This window comes from Tenrec ecaudatus, chromosome 12 (genome assembly GCF_050624435.1).
Source record: "Tenrec ecaudatus isolate mTenEca1 chromosome 12, mTenEca1.hap1, whole genome shotgun sequence".
Lineage (NCBI taxonomy): Eukaryota > Metazoa > Chordata > Mammalia > Afrosoricida > Tenrecidae > Tenrec > Tenrec ecaudatus.
The window spans coordinates 52,259,809-52,276,431 of NC_134541.1; the positions used below are offsets into that span (position 1 = coordinate 52,259,809).

Genomic DNA, 16,623 nt, shown 5'->3' on the forward strand with positions numbered 1-16,623 from the left:
AGAGAGGGGTAGTGTTGCCCTCTGGAAACTTGTCTGGGCATATCCTTAATGATGTACAAATACAAGTCATCTGGAAATTGGGAACCAGCAGATATTACTAAGGACCTCCTGATCATGAGTCATATCCTCACCACCATGTAGCCAGGTGGTAGAAGAGCCCCAAGACCAATTCTGTAAAGCTTTCTAATCTGAAATTATTTAAGTATCCCAATCATTGTCCTCTCCCTTGAGCCTTTTGTATTCCTGCCCGCATAGTGATGAATTAATCTACCACCAAACATGAATTTGTAACAATTACTTTTTCCTATCTTCTATGATTAGTTACATGGCATGAATCCTTTGAACACCAACATGGCCTCAAACTGATGGTTTGACTTTGTTTTGTCCTTGTTCTTGTCCTATTCAAGAATGATCAAAGGGGTTTCTACAAAATGTATAAATTTGGAGTCTTTTTACCCCTACAGCAGCTACCAAAAAACATTCAGAACTGTCATTCACCATAGCAAGTTTAATGAAGAATCATGTGATCATCTCAATGCAGAAAATAAACTGAAAATTTTCATAACTATTTACGCTTTATAAATCTTACCAAATTAGGAATAGAAGCAAGCTTCTACAATCTGATAAAGGTTATCTTCCAAAAATGTACAGCAAACATTCTTTTTAGTGGTAAAGACTAGTAAAACTCCCTTTAGAATCAAAAACAGGATGCCCATCTTTCACACTTTTATTTTACGGTGTACTGAAAGGCTGAGACAATGAAGAAAGGTTAAGTGTGAAGGAGCACAAAGAACAAGGTACTTGGCATTGAAGAGGATTTTGCCAACGATGAAGGCCAATATCCATTTTGACTGCTAACTACGAATACTGAAGAATCCTGGTGGTGCGCTGAGTTAGGCATTGGGCTACTAATCACAAGGTCCACAGTTTGAAACCACCAGGTACTGCACAAGAGAAAGCAGAGGCTTTTACTCCAATGAAGATGTACAGTTATAGAAACCCACAGACACAGTTCTACTTTGTCTTAATGGGTTGCTAAGAGTTAGAATCAACTCACTAGCAATGAGAGCTATTGACTTTCAAATTAGCCAGGAAACCTGCAGGCTCCCTGCTCCCCACTCCTCTCATAGCATGCTCTCAGGAAGAGCATTCACTCAAGCTAACCCTTGAAATGTCAATCCTTATGTTAAGTTGTTAAATGGCCCAACTTACAATGACCAAAATAATAGTTAAGAGGTTTAGCCTTGTCTTACGTCGACTGAAACGTGTTGTGATAGATGTCAAAAAATCAGATTTTCGGGGTAAGTTCCAGGATCATTCATATTTGAACTCTGTGGAAAATCCACTTAATCCCACAGCAGAAAGGACTAGAGCTACATTCAAACTATATTATCGATGGCACATTTTTTAAATGGTGAAAATACAAAAGCAAGAAACAGACAACTATATGGCCCCATTTTTATTAAGCTCAAAACAAACACAGTTACATAATATGTGTTAAAGGCTACAAAAAACAAACAAAAAGCAAAAAAACTGCTGCCATCAAGTTGATTATGACCCATTTCTTCTCACTGCCATCGAGTCAATTCCAACCCTTAGTGACCCAACAGGACAGGGTACACCTTCCCCTGTGAGTTTCTGAGACTGTGACTCTTTAAAGGAGTGAAAGCCTCCCCTTTTTCCTGAGGGTGGCTGGTGGCTTCAAACTGCTAACCTTTCGGGTATCAGTCCAATGTGTAACCACTACACCTATTGTGAGCCATAGTGATCCTATATTAGGTATTTGAGATTATAAATCTTTATAGGAGTAGACAGCCGTATTCAATGGAGCAGTGGGTAGATTTGGACTGCCATTAGCAACTCACTAGCTAACGCATAGTAACATCAGACTCCCTAAGAATAAAAGATTTTAAAAAAAAGGTTTTTTTGCTTTTGGAGGGGAAGGTTAAGTGGATCAACAAAGTTAACAAAAAACTACAGGGGAGTGGTTGCCTCCAGAGGAGAAAAGGATGGAGGTAAGGTAGAACACTCCTAAACCTTCCTGTTCCTCAAATGGGAGTAGTAGAGCCAAGGGAGTGGAGCTTAATTCTTATGCTTCATAATTTGCACTAAGAGGGAGTTTCAAAAAGTTCACGGGAAAACCCCATTCCGTGCAATTTCATTCTCCATGAACTTTTTGAAGCCCCCTCATATGTTATAGAATCTTTCATAAATGCATCAACGATGACATAATGGCATAGTACAAACAAATTACAATCAATATATAGTTAAGAGACAGATGGATTATTTCAAGTTCCTGCCAAAACATGGTTCCTCCATACAGGCTTTACCAGAGGTCTGTTGTTGTTGTTGTTGTTGTTATTAATGTCATCGAAGCAATTCTGACTCACAGCAGCGCATGTACAACAGAATGAAACACTGTTCAGTCCTGCTCCATCCTCACCATTGTTCTTGGTTTGAGCCCCTGTTACAGCCACAGTGTCAGTCCATCTCAAGGGTCTTCCTTTTTACCACTACCCCTGATGCACACTTTTCCTGAGTTTCAGCCATGCAGTATTCCCTTGTTCTGTTCAAATAAATGCTTCCTGATCCGTGTACACATTATGCATGCGCACAATTAAGTGTTCCAGGATTCCCACTCTTCTAAAGGTTATTCACAGTTTGTTAAGATCTACATAAGTTGAATCCCATGGCGAGTCAATGAAGTACAAATAAATACATCTTCTATTTTCTGCTTTTAGCCAACATCATTGGACATCAGCAATGATATCTCTTGTTCCTAGTCCTCTTCTGAATCCAGCCAGAATCTCTGGCAGCTCCCTGTCAATGCACTGCTCCAACCATTGTTGGAGAATGTTCAGCAAAATTTTACTTGCATGTGATATCAGTGATGTGGTTCTATAATTTGTTCACTTGTTCTATAAATTATGCATTCTATAATTTCCCACCTTCCTTTGGAATGGGTACAAATATAAATCTCTTCCAGTCAGTTCGTCAAGTAGCTGCCTTCCAAATTTCCTAGTATAGAAAGCAAGTGCTTCCAGTGCTCCATTAGCTTATCGAAACACTTCAGTTGGTGTTCCATCAATTCCTGGAGCCTTATTTTTGCCTAGTGCTTTCAGTGAAGCTTGACCTTGTTCCTTGAGCACCACTAGAATGTCAACCAACTACCAGTAGCTCTAGTATTCTTTCCATCTTCTTTTGATACTTCCTGCATCATTCAATATTTTACCAACAGAATCTTCCAAAGTTACAACTTAAGGTTTGAATTTTTTCTTGAATTATTCCACTTTAAGATTATGCTGAGCATGTTCTTTCTGCATTTCTAATTCTAGGTCTCTGCACATTTCATCATAATATTTTACTTTGTCCTCTCGAGCTGCCCTTTGAAATTTTCTATTTAGCTCTTTGACTGCATCATTTCTCCCATTTTCCTTAGCTACTCTACAACTAGCAAGTTTCCGTCTCTTTGATGTCCACTTTGATCCTTTCTTTCTTTATTTCTTGTCTTTTTAAAGTCCTTTTCCTTCCTTCATGAATGACATTCTTGATGTCATCCCTAGTTCATCCAGTCTTCGGTTATTAGTAATTAATGCATCAACTCTGTTCTTGCAATGTTTTCAAAATTAGACTCTTATAGACTTGCTTTCATTTTCTTCAGTTTCAGCCTGAACTTACATAAGTATTTGTTCCACAGTCTGCCCTGGCCTGGACTGGTTTAGCTGCTGATATAAGAGGGTGTGCTAGACAGGGTTCTCTAGAGAGACACCAACAGATTTCTAGTAATTTTATTTATATATATATATATGTATTTATGTGTATACATAAAGATAGATATATAATACAAGAAATGAACTGTTAAATTATAAAGCAGTACAAATGGCTCAGTGCAACTCACTCTCATGAGAGAGTTGTGAGACACTGGCAGTCCTTTAAGTCTTGAGGGCCGCCAGGTAGTCCTCTGTAGAGAGAGCTAGGCTATCCCAGCACACGAAGCAAACAGCAAGCCAGGTCACCAACCATCAGCTAGGTCACCAACCGTCAGTTCCCAGCTCCAGAGATGTACATTCCAATCATGTGGTCTTAAAGGGACCCCAACTTACAGCGACACAGTCCACAGGCGAGGCATCCCACAGGTAGTGCAGCCTGTAAATTGAGTCACAGAACAAGCAAGCACCCTGGTCCGATGATCAAAGAGCGAGAGACAAGAAAGGCGAGGCTCACCAAGTCATTTATCTCTCCACCCTTCAATTAACCCCACTTGTGTTTATTGGCCAGAGGAAATGTAATAACCTTTTCTACAATGTTTGCTACCCTCGTGAAGAGGTACAACTCTCAAAGGAGAGACAGGAGGACCGCAATCCTTAACAATGACCCATTAGCCAAAGCCTGCAATGAAGGATTCCCGAGCTCAAAGTATTCTGTATCCCAGGAAGCTCCTCGCCATATTCCCATTAAAGCCTCCTAGCTCCAGACAGATATGCAGTGAATATGCATTAGGCCTGACCCTACAGCAACAAAATGTTATCCTCTTACACCACCCTTAACACAAGCTCCTCAAACTATGGATATTTTCTATATACTAAACAAGTAATCTTTAGAACCTATAATTCAGTTCTGTATGTAGTTCTCAAGATATCAGTAAGATGGATATTTATCCAGTTATTCCAAATGTACCAAGATTATATGAGCAAAGCACACACAAAGAGAACAACTTCACTAGTACTCAGAAAAATATATATATTAAAACAATAATGTTTTCATGTCATATTTTTTTATATTAAAAAAGAGAAATCAATCCCAGTGTAGGTTAAGGTATAAGAAATTTACATAAAACTTACATATAATTTTACATATGATTTTTCTGGAGAGCAATTTGGCAATATCTAATAGGTTTTAAAGCATGCATACTCTTTTACCTATTAATTTTGTGTCTTGGTACCAATGCAGGAAAGTTACTCCGACCTGTTTGTGTGAATGCATGTTATATACATACATAATCATAAGAATACATTTTCAGTATTGCTTGTAAATTAGGGTGGGAGGGGAGGAGGAAGAAACACTAAATGCAAATAATTAGCTAAATGAATTAATAAGAACTTACTTCAAATAGAAACAGGATAGAGTCCAGCTCCTCTCTTTGTGATTTATTATTCCCTGGAAAATGTAAAAAAGGAGTTATCATGCCAACATCTTAACATTAGAATTCTACAAAGTATGTTAAAAATCATCTTAAAACACTTAAGCCTCAATATATATTCATTTATTCAAAAAATATCAAAAAATAGTGTGGGGCACACAATAGCAATGTAGATGGACACTTGGGTCCACATGAGCAGATCTGTCTCTTGCTAGTTGTTTAAACACAGCTTCCACATTTTCCAAGTTGCTACAATACAGTGCCAGCTATCAAAAAGATAATAGCATCTGAGGTTTTAAAGGCTTGAAGATAAACAAGTGGCCATCTAGCTGAGACAAAACAAAGCCCACATGGAAGAACACACCAGCTGTGTGATCATGGGGTGTCAAAGGGACTAGGTATCAGGCATCAAAGAACAAAAGATCATATCATTGTGAATGAGGGGGAGTGCAGAGTGGAGACCCAAAGCCCATCTGTAGGCAACTGGACATCCCCTTACAGAGAGGTCGCAGGGAGGAGATGAGCCAGTCAGGGTGAAGTGCAACAACAATGAAACACACAGCTTTCCTCTAGTTCTTAAATGCTTTCTCCTCCCCCCTATCATGATACCAATTCTACCTCACAAATCTGGCTAGACCAGAGGATGTACACTGGGACAGACAGGAACTGGAAACACAGGGAATCCAGGACAGATGATCCCTTCAGGACTAGTGGTAAGAGTGGCGATACCGGGAGGGTGGAGGGAAGGTGGGGAGAAAAGGGGAACTGATTATAAGAATATAAATATATATAAAACCTCCTCTCCGGGGGACAGACAACAGAAAAGAGGGTTAAATGAGACATCAGAGTATAAGCTATGACAAAATAATAATAATTTATAAATTATAAAGGGCTCAGGAGGGAGGAGGAGCAGGGAGGGAGGGGAAAAAATGAGGAGCTGATACCAAGGGCTCAAGTAGAAACCAAATGTTTTGAAAATGATAAGGGAAACAAATGTACAAAGGTGCTTGACACAAAGGATGAATGTTTGGATTGTGATAAGAGTTGTACACGCCCCCAATAAAATGATATGAAAATTAAAAATAAATAAATAAAACCTCAAGAAGTTACTTGTGAGCTCAAATTATGGTAGGATGCACAACAAAAACAAAGAAAGAACTCTAACTTTGGAAATCCTTGCTGGGCATGGAGCCCTGAGGCCACGATTAAAGGAGGAAGCAATAATCCAGTGGAAATAAGAGGCCACATGAAGAGCCAAGGTGCCCAACAGCGCATCAATCACAGGCATGTGAATGACTCTCTGCTCCACAGGTGACAACAGAGGCAAGTACCAGACCTAATCAGAAGAACTGTCTGATGTAGAAAACTATATGCTAAAAAGAATGGCTGTTGTTTTAAGCTGTTTAGTTTTGGAGTAACTTATTATGAATCATAAACTGACCTACACAATCTTTATAAAAGAGTGAAGGGAAGAAGAAAAAGAAAGATCGTTTAAAACTATATATGGGGATTTTGTTTCTGTTTTTGCTATTTTGATTGCATATAACATCACATTTTCCTCCTCCATACATCTGTAAGGTGTCAACGAGATGGAACAAGACTAGGAAGCAAAATAAAAGTGGGATCATTTCATATCTGAAATATTTAACAATTTGGAAAATATAGTTTTAAAACATATATTCTCTCATACACCTTATATTTCAATTCCATTTTCCACAAACTTTTTAAAGTCCCCTTGCATATGGCTTGAACATCCTAAATTTTTAAGTCTCCAAGCCACCTATCATGTGCCAGACGACCAGTTTTAAGCTCTTTTCCCTCCAGGATTCCTGCTTTATGGAAGCAATTAAGGCATTTGATAGGAAGCCCCTCAGGTTTCCTCTCCACTTCAAATGTCTGTGTATCTACACTCTTCATCCTACCTGTTCCACTTTAAAAAATGCCTCCTTGCACTCCTTTCCATATTCAATTCTTTTTACTTGACCCTGCCTTGGCCCATATACTCTAACATCTAATAGCATCCATTATCTCCCCTCTCATCATCTCTCCTTGTCTGCAGAGGCAAGTGCATTCTTTCAAGACTTTCTATTAACACACCAATAGAATTCTTTGTCAATACCACACAACTTTCTAAGAGTGTATTATCCTGTGCAGCACCCACTCCCACAGCCCAGGCACACCACTTCCGTCAGGCCCCAGACTGGTCTTCGTCCAGTAGTCACTGGCACCCCTTTGCATGCACTACCATTTCTACTGTAGGCTGCTCCTTTTGCAACACGAGAGACTGCTGGAGCCCTCCTTCCCTGTACTCTTTCTTCCACAGAGTGCTGCCACACTTTTCCTGGAACCCCGCTAGCTTCTCTTCTTTCGCCTTCCATCTAATAAATGAAAAACACGCTCCCTATTTTACTTTTCCTCTTCTATATACGAGGGAGCTTGACATTATTTTTTGTGGGAAAGTTCTATTATCTTTCAGTTCCATTTTCCTTGAGGTCTTTGAACCTCCCTCATATATTTTTTCATTGGCAATGATGTTATTTTGTCTCTCTTCTCCCAAGTTTAACACATTTGATTGTCTTATGGGCACCTCAAACTCAGACTTCCCGAAAGTACACTCTTCCTCTTGCCTCCCAAACTTAGCTCCCTCCTGGACTCCCACTGTATCACTGACACCTCAAAAATCTTTACAAACATCCTGAAAGCATCTTTCTTTCCATAGCCCTTTCCCTTATATCTGGAGCTCTGGTGGTATAGTGGTCAAGAGTTGAGCTGCTAGCTACAAGATCAGCAGTTTGAAACCACCAGACAGCTCCACAGGAGAAAGAGAAAGCTTTCTACTCCTGTAAAGAGGTACAGTCTCAGAAACTCACAGGGGAAGTGGTTCCCCGTCCTATATGATCACTATGCATCAGAACTGACTCAATCACGGAAAGTGAGTAAGTTTCCTTATATCCAAACTGAAAGATACAGCATTCGCACTTTTTAACTACCACATGCCTGGATCAGAATCTCAATTACTGGTTGGTCTCACATGGATGAAGTTACCAATCGCCTAATTGGCTCACTCACCACTTTATAATCCACTTTACAAGACACAGCCTGCAGCAAATGCTTTCAAGGGCCCTAACCACCTAAAGAACAAAGTCCAAACGCATTAACCTGGAATTCAAGGTTCTTTGTAAGTCTAGTCCAATTTCATTTCTGTGAATATCTTTTATATAACTTACATTGCACACGCGCGCGCGCGCACACACACACACACAAAGCTTTTCCCCACTTGCCCTCAAATCAGAGTCCCTCCTCTACTCATGCCCCAACCTCCACCTTCAATGCCGTCCTTCTGTACTTGAAATCTATCTAATGCCATCCCCAAAGTCACCTCTTCCTCAGAGCCTCGCTCATTCATACAGAGCGAGGGACATCAGCCCTCCACCTTTCCAACAACCAGAGCACATTCTACGTATGCATTTTTCTTATAACACATCCAACCTAATTTGTTTTTACAGTTAATTATGTATATTCCCACGCCATCCACAGTCCTCCCTTTTCTACTCCATGATGCATGCATGATCAGCCTCTGATACATATCTGGATCTTAGTTCAAGGCCTGGCCCATTGCCAGCATTCAAATACTGAATAAAGAAAGGGTCAACCAGAAGAGAAGCACACAGAACCCCTGGAAACAGGGCCACAACAATAGGTCCTAAGAGACACCCGTCATGTATAGATGCTTGGGGATTCTAAAGCACATATGGTCTTTAGCACAGGTGTAAGGCATCCTTGTCTGTGAGCAACACAGACAATCTTAGCAATGTTTCTGTCTGGTGTCAACATTTTTTCAATAGGAGGAATATAAAACAGAATAATGATTCCCAAACTTTGAGTGTTCATTGGGCTCATGTGGAGGGACTGTTAGAACACAGATGGCTCAATTCTGCAGCCCAAGTTTATGATTCCACAGGTTCCCGGGTAATACCTAGTCTAGGAACCACACTTGCAGAATACCTGGTTCAGAAGAAGTTGCTCTGAACTAAATAAAGTTGCTCTGAACTGAATGTCATTCTTGACGTGCAGTTAAATATCCTGAGTAACTTACTCCAAATGAGGGCTGACACCAACCCAGGGTCCTGAGACCCTTCTAACTTTAAAAGTCTATTCTGAGTCAGTCATTCAAAATCCATTTATTTGGAGTTATGGCTTTTCTACTCAATGTAATTCCACTCAATATGATGTATTTAAAAACAATGTGGAAATATAGGTGCAAACATGGATGGCTCACCAAAACTGATGATAAGGAAATGCAAGAAGATGATTATGATGGCTGAGCACATACTGTATGCCAAACTCTGTCCTGAAATCCTAAATTATGTGTTAACTCCTGTCATCGGGAAGCTACTAAACCAGAGAGAGGTTAAGTATATGCCCAAGACGAAACAACCTAACCTATACACAGTGCCTAGCTACCAAGCAAATAGTGTGACCTTGTTGGTTTGATTTTCAAAGGGCATTTTACAAAAAGAAAAAATGGAATTGCACTGGGTGGAGCAGACATTCGTAGTACACATTTTCCCCTACTAGCCAAGCATCGAGCAACTCGCTCTGGGTTGATGTGCCCAGTAGTGTCACCTGGGAAAGGCCTTTCTGGTCACAGTGAATTTTTCAATTTCACTTGAACCTCATTTTTGGGGGGATGGCCAATTCAAGAGAACAGCATGTGGCTTTGAAATTTGTTTCCTAATGGGGAAAAATGCCACAAAAACTGTTGTGATGTTGAACACAGCTTACAAGGGCAGAGCTATGGAGAAAACTCAAATGTATGAGTGGTTTTCTCATTCCAAAAAATGTGAAATGTTGATTGATTACAAACCTAATTCTGGACATCTGTCAACTTCCCAAATGGACAAAAATGTTGACTCATAGTGCATTTGGAATTTATTCCACCAGGTTAGACTGTTAATGAAGCTTTCTATTTAGAGCTCTGAAAAGATTACATAAAGGTGTTTGGCAAAAAATGCCTGATTTGTGGCAGACAGGAATCTGATTTTACCACCGTGACAATGCACCTGCTCATGCAGCCATCTCAGTGCACCAGTTTTTGGCAAAACGAAAAAAAAAAAACCAGCATGCCTCTCTTGACCCACACATAGTATTAACCCGAGCTCACTCTGTGCAACTTCTGTTTGCTTCCTTGAATGCAAAGGGGCATGAGAGGATGCCAGTTTGATGACATAGAAGAGGTGAAGAAAAAACGAGGGAGGTGTTGTCAACCATCCAAATAGATGAGTTTGAAAAATGCTTCTAAGAATAGAATTATAGATTTGACAGATGTATTAAGCGTAATGGAGAGTATTTTAAAGGTGATGAGGTTGCATGTAAAAATAAAATTTAAATACACGGCTTTGGAAAAATTTTGTTTTATTGTGGTACCCCCTCGTATATATGTACATATGAGTAAATCCATAAACTTACATAAATGTAACACATTAGTAATGTACATTAAGACACAAGAAAAATCTTTAATAGTATTTGCCACTGCAAAGCAGGGCTGAGAGACTGGGAAAAACAGGTACTTCAGTTTTCATTAATAGTTCTTTAGTGTTATTTTTAATGGTCATGTATAACTTATTATTCTTTTTCCTTTCTATGTAAATTATTCCTTAGAAACTCACGCCTGATTCAGGTTTCTTTTTGTCCTCAGCCATTTGTTGTTGAATTAATCCTGGTAAATGAGGGGACTTCAAAAAGCTCATGGAAAAATTCCAATGTTTTTTTCATTTCCATGAACTTTCTAAAGTTTCCTTGTATAAGAGCAATGATTCTCAACCTTCCCAATGCCTCGACCCTTTAATACAGTTCCTCATATTGTGGTGACCGCCCCCAACCATAAAATTATTTTCGTTGCTGCTTCATAACTGCATAATTGTGCTACTGTTATGAATCAGGCAACCCCTGTGAAATGGTCATTCAAACCCCAAAGGGGTCACGACCCACAGGTTGAGAACAGCTGTATAAGAGGGAAACAAAGATGTTCACCAGTCTGCTTTGATCCCACAGCTTTGTTAAAAGTTTGGCAAGCAGGGAAGCATACAAAATGACTAGGCTGGGTTTGAAAAAATTATAAATTACGATACAAATGGCTTCTGAAACTTCCTGAATGTTTTAATCTGATATAAAATCAAAAAGAAAAACTTAGTAAAAAACTTACCTTTTAATTTCAAACCATTTTCCAGTGATATAAAATTTTCATAGAAGATGAAATATATCTGAGAATAGTTGGTCTCAAAAAATTGCTTGAGATCACTCGTATCCACATTATCTGAAAAGACAAAGTTTCCATTTGTAACAACACGCAATTATTACAATTCACAATCTTTTCAAAATGAAGGAAAGTAGCTGCCCGGAGCCCTGATGGTGTTGTGGTTGTGCATTGGACTGTAATACACAAAATGAAGGAAAGTAGAAGTTAGTTTTATCCCCTGAAAAAGAAAACAACGAACGTTTCCAACAATTGATATATCCTACATTAGGAAACCTGGTGGCACTCTGCTACGTACCTACTTAACAGTCAGCAGTTAAAACCCTTTAGTGGTTCCTTGGGAGAAAGGCCTGGCAACAAGATATTCTTTGCAGGCTAGAAAACCCTCCTTTGGGCAGTTCTACTTTGTCACATGGGGTCATTGTGAGTAGAAATCAACTCAACGGTGCCTAACAATACCACACCACCAAAGAGAGTTCTGAACTCGGAAGTAATTCAGTTTTTAAACATGACCTGGGGCACTGCCCTATACCAGGAGCTTCACAGAAGAAAGGGAGGTGAAATGTTACACGTTTCTATCCAAAGAGACGAGAATGGGCAGCCACATATCACTTAAGAACAGTTAAAAGATTAGAGGGGAAATGAGTATTGAGAGAACCAAATGACTTCATGTTAAAGGATGGGCAGGGGGGATTTTATGTACAGCCTGAATTTAACATAGGCTGTGAAGAAGGATAAATTTGTGTACCTGAGACAACTTTGCAAAAGGCGGGGGGCTACTTGTAGATGGGCCGGAAGAAGCCAACACAAGGGGACTACCGAGCGCTCACTGTCTCCACCCAGCCATTTCCCAAAGGGCCTGTGCGTTCCTTCTTTCCTTCAGTTTCGAGGGCCCCTCTCTCCTCAGGTTTGGACACACTGGGATTCTGACACGTGTACATGTGTGCAGTGCTTCTCCCACTGGCAGCAGATAGTCTTTGCTTAAACCAGGAACTGTGGGCAGACTGACAAACAATGAAGGGCATTTAGGCTCGTGACAACTCCCCCTTGGGGGAAAGAGCAGACACACCCATTCTTCCAAGTGTACGATTCCCACCAGTCAAACAGCAACATGCTGATCAAAGTGCCATCACCAGCTCTGCTGATTTTCCTCAGCCGACAAATAGGGTCTGTGCTATTGGCAGAGTCCAGACCAAGGTTTAGTGCACTGGAAGGATACACAGTAACTCTGGGAAATGTTTAAAGTTTCCTTAAAAATCTACAAAGATTCCTCAAGGGAAAAAGGATTGCTATTCAATCTGTAACAGAGTGGTTGTGATTACTAAACACTATCACTACACACCCATTATTGTGTTCAATTCTAAAAAGTTTTAATGTGGACAAATCTAAAGAGCTGCTTGCCTTTGGTAACTATATAAAGGCTTTTCATGCAAAGACCTGCCCTGGTCTTTAATGCAGATAAAGCTCTTTTTGTTTTTAATTATATGAGTTGACAAATTCACATTATGATATAAACATCAAAATGAAACTAGTGCCAAAATGAAACTAGTGCCAAACCCAAACCCAGCCCACTGCTATCGAGTGGATATTGATTCACAACCAATAGAGCAGGGTAGAACTGCCCCAACAGGGTCTCCCAAACTGCAAATCTTCAGAGAGGCAGACTCCTACCACATCTTTCTCTGATGGGGTCACAGGTGGGTTTGAGTGCCAACATTTTAAGAGCCACCAAACCTCCTAAAACTAAGACTCCAACCCAAACCCACTGCCAGTGAGCTGAGTCCAACTCCCAGCAACATTCTATAGCAGCTCGGTCAGCCCCTGTGCTATCCCCCTCTTACACTCTACCACAGAACATGTCATACTTGATTTCATCCCACATTCAACCATCTGTCTTCTGTATCAGAGAACTCCTGCTTTCACAAAACCCACAGCTTAGCTAATTCATCATTATGTCCCTTGCATCTGACACATTATTTAGTTCAATATTTTCTGGAATGAACTGAATAGAAGAAACCACTTACAACACATAGTGGCATGATATTGACCACAATTTTTAAACCACCAGATTATGTATCTATAGGAGCTAACAAAAGAAAAATTCCATCTCTGCTGACAGATCTCAATTTCTACCTGAATCCTTGCCTAAGTTCTTGAGCTGTCTACTCTCATGGTTCACAGCCACCCAGACTGTTCTACATGTTGTTAAACTCACAGGGCATGTCTGGAAAGGAGTTATTGATCTCCCACTTAAATATGTTCTTACTTCAGGCCATTCTATCCTAACAAAAGGCACCGGCTGCTTTAGTCAAAACCCAGAGTCATCCTGGTCCCCTTCCCCAACCCCACTGCCCATTTACAACGCATCCCTCTGTTCAGTCAATTCCATCTCTGACATATGTCCTGACCCCTAAAATCCTGCCTAGTCTACGTCCAATACCCAACCTCACCTGCCATGACAGGTAGGTTTATTGTGCCAACCTAGCCAACAGGAACATGTGGGATTAATCAGGTCACAGTTTGATTGGAGAACAAAGAGATAAGTGGCTCATCAAGGCCTGTCCTTCTCTTTCTTGCTCTCTGGTGATTGGACCAGTGTGTGGCTGCTTTATCTAGTTCTCTGCCCCAACTTGTAACCTATAGTAACTGTAAGACAGCCAACCCATGGCTTGTGTCGCTAGAGCTTGGGGTTTCTTTGAGACCTGCTTCGCCATGCTGCTGGAGTGTACTTTGCTTGAGCTTGAGGCTGGTGGATCCTGTCATCTTGCATTGCTTGAGTTTGATATCGTGACCCACTCTGCTGTTTGTTGCCTGTGGGTAGACTCTGCCTGCATTAACTGAGGGAAAACTATCTGCTTCCTTGTCTCTCTCTCTCTCTCTCTCTCTCTCTCTCTCTCTCTCTCTCTCTCTCTCTCTCTCTCTTGCTCTCTCTCTCCACCCCCTCTCCCATGAGAGTGTTAAAATATCAGTAACCTGAACAAAAAAGGTCCTCATCTAGTTTGTCTGGGAGGCAAATGTCCAGGTAACAGGTACTTTCCTCCTTAGCTATAAAATAGAACCTTTATTGTGGATAAGGTATAATGATGGTGAGCATAAAGTTCTCACATAACAAGACAACTTGACCCACTCAAGAGGAAGCCTGCCACCCCCAAAATTAAGAGTACTGCATCTGCACCGTGCTCAGTTTATTCACTCTGGCAGTCCTCTTTGCATGAGCTTTCCCTACACGGCTCGAGACAAGCAGAAATCATCATTTATTCATTTACAGGTTGATATCTCCACTGGCATGTAACCCTCACAAAGGCAGGAATCTCACTTGCCTTTTTGCTAATGAATCTCCAGCCTTAGAACAGTACATAAAAAATAATTAAAAATAAAAAAGAATAGTACATAAAAAGTATTCAACACATACTTGTTAGATGAATAAGCAGGAAATAAGTATTTGATCTCTCTAATCCAAAATCCAGGAACCCTGGTAGCATGACAGGCTACCAGCTGGGCTGCTAACCAAAAAGTCAGCAGTTCAAAATCACCAGCTGATCCTAGGGAGGTTGATTTACAGCCTCAGAAACCCACAGGACAGTTCTGCTCTGTCCCCCAGAGGCAATAAATGAGTGACTCAATGGCAGTGAGTTTGATTCAAAATCCAAGGTGCATCTTGGTTTATCTTTTTAAAAAAAAGACTAATGGAAAAAGAATATTTATAGAGTAAGCATAGTTTGTGGAAAGGCAACCATAAGACATTGAAAATGTAGCATTTTGGAAATAGGAACAGAGGAAATTATCCAAAGCATGATTTTGAAACTGACCTGAAGAACCACTTAGATAGCTCACTGCCATCAAGTTGATTCCAACTCACAAAGACCATATATAGGGTTTCTGGGGTGCAGACAGTCTCATCTTTCTCTCACAGAGCAGTTACTGAGTTTGAACCATTGACTTGTCAGTAAGTAGGCCAATGATAACCAACATGCCACTGTGGCTGTATCTCATTGACTTCAAGTCTATGGTAACTCATAGAGACCCTCTAGAACACAGACCTGCCCCTGTGAGATTCCAAGATCTTAACTCTTTAAGCCTCATCTTTCTCCTCCCTTGGAGCGGCTGGTGGTTTCTAAAGTTGACCCTGTGGATCCCAGTCCAGTGAGTAACACTTCAACACCAGGGCTCCTCACCCTGGCTATATAATAGGAATGAATGTTTCACTCAAAAAAAATTACCACAAACAACCACTAGACATTCTTCCCCACTTTAAACATTTATTAAATGGGTTGGTTATTCATTGGGCTGCTAAAGGCAGGGTCAACAATTCAAATCTACCAGCCGCTCTGAGGGAGAAAGATAAGGCAGAAACCCATTCTACTATGTCCTAGAGCAGTGGTTCTCAGCCTTCCCAATGCTGTGAGCCTTTTGTACAGTTCTCCTCATGTTGTGCTGACCACCCAATCATAAAATTATTTTTGTTGTTACTTCATAACTGTAATTTTGCTGCTGTTATGAATCGGGCAACCCCAAAGGGGTCACGACCTACAAGTTGAGAACCGCTGTCCTATAGGATTACTATGAGTCAATAGCAGTGAGTTTATTTTTACCCAAGCCAACAAGCACTGGGCAAAGAAATTCAAAGGAAGTAAGGCACAGGATACTCAAGGGTAGACAAGGGCACACAACTAAGCAAGCAACAGAAAGGGTACCATGGTGGATGCAGTGTAGCACCGATGAAACATACAGCTTTCCTCTAGTTCTTTAAGCTTCCTCCCCCCTCCCACTATCATGACCCCAATTCTATGTTATCAGTCTGGCTAGACCAGAGCATGTACATGGGTACAGATAAGACCTGGAAACACGGATTCCAGGACAGATAAACCCCTCAGGACCAATACTGCGAGTAGCAATACCAGAAAGGGAAGGGGAAGGTGCGGGCAAATGGGGCAGCCAATCACAATGATCTACATATAACTCCCTCCCAGGGGGATGGACAACAGAAAGGTGGGTGAAGGGAGACATTGGTCAGTGTAAGTAGATGAAACAGACAAGATCATGATTAAAAAAACAACAAAAAAACACCTCAGGTTCAAGTGTTTCTATAACCTGCCCAAAGTAACTCCGTTCTGATATGATCAGAACTCCAGTCCAAGGGCTCCCAACTCCAAGCCTGAGCCATACAGCCTCGGAGACCAAAAATAGCTATCAGGCCACAAGTATACAAATAAATCACTACCTAGAG

General features: G+C 40.7%; 1 protein-coding gene across 1 annotated transcript in view; it reads right to left on the reverse strand.

Moving 5' to 3' along the window:
• The window catches only part of RALGAPA2 (Ral GTPase activating protein catalytic subunit alpha 2), a 415,476-nt gene that overhangs the window by 370,157 nt on the left and 28,696 nt on the right, over positions 1–16,623 (reverse strand). Inside the window, exons 2-3 of the mRNA XM_075564042.1 lie at positions 11,346–11,456; positions 5,105–5,157 (exon numbers count right to left, since the gene is read on the reverse strand). Coding sequence (XP_075420157.1) covers positions 5,105–5,157; positions 11,346–11,456 — 164 coding nt within the window. The remainder of the gene's footprint in view (positions 1–5,104; positions 5,158–11,345; positions 11,457–16,623) is intronic.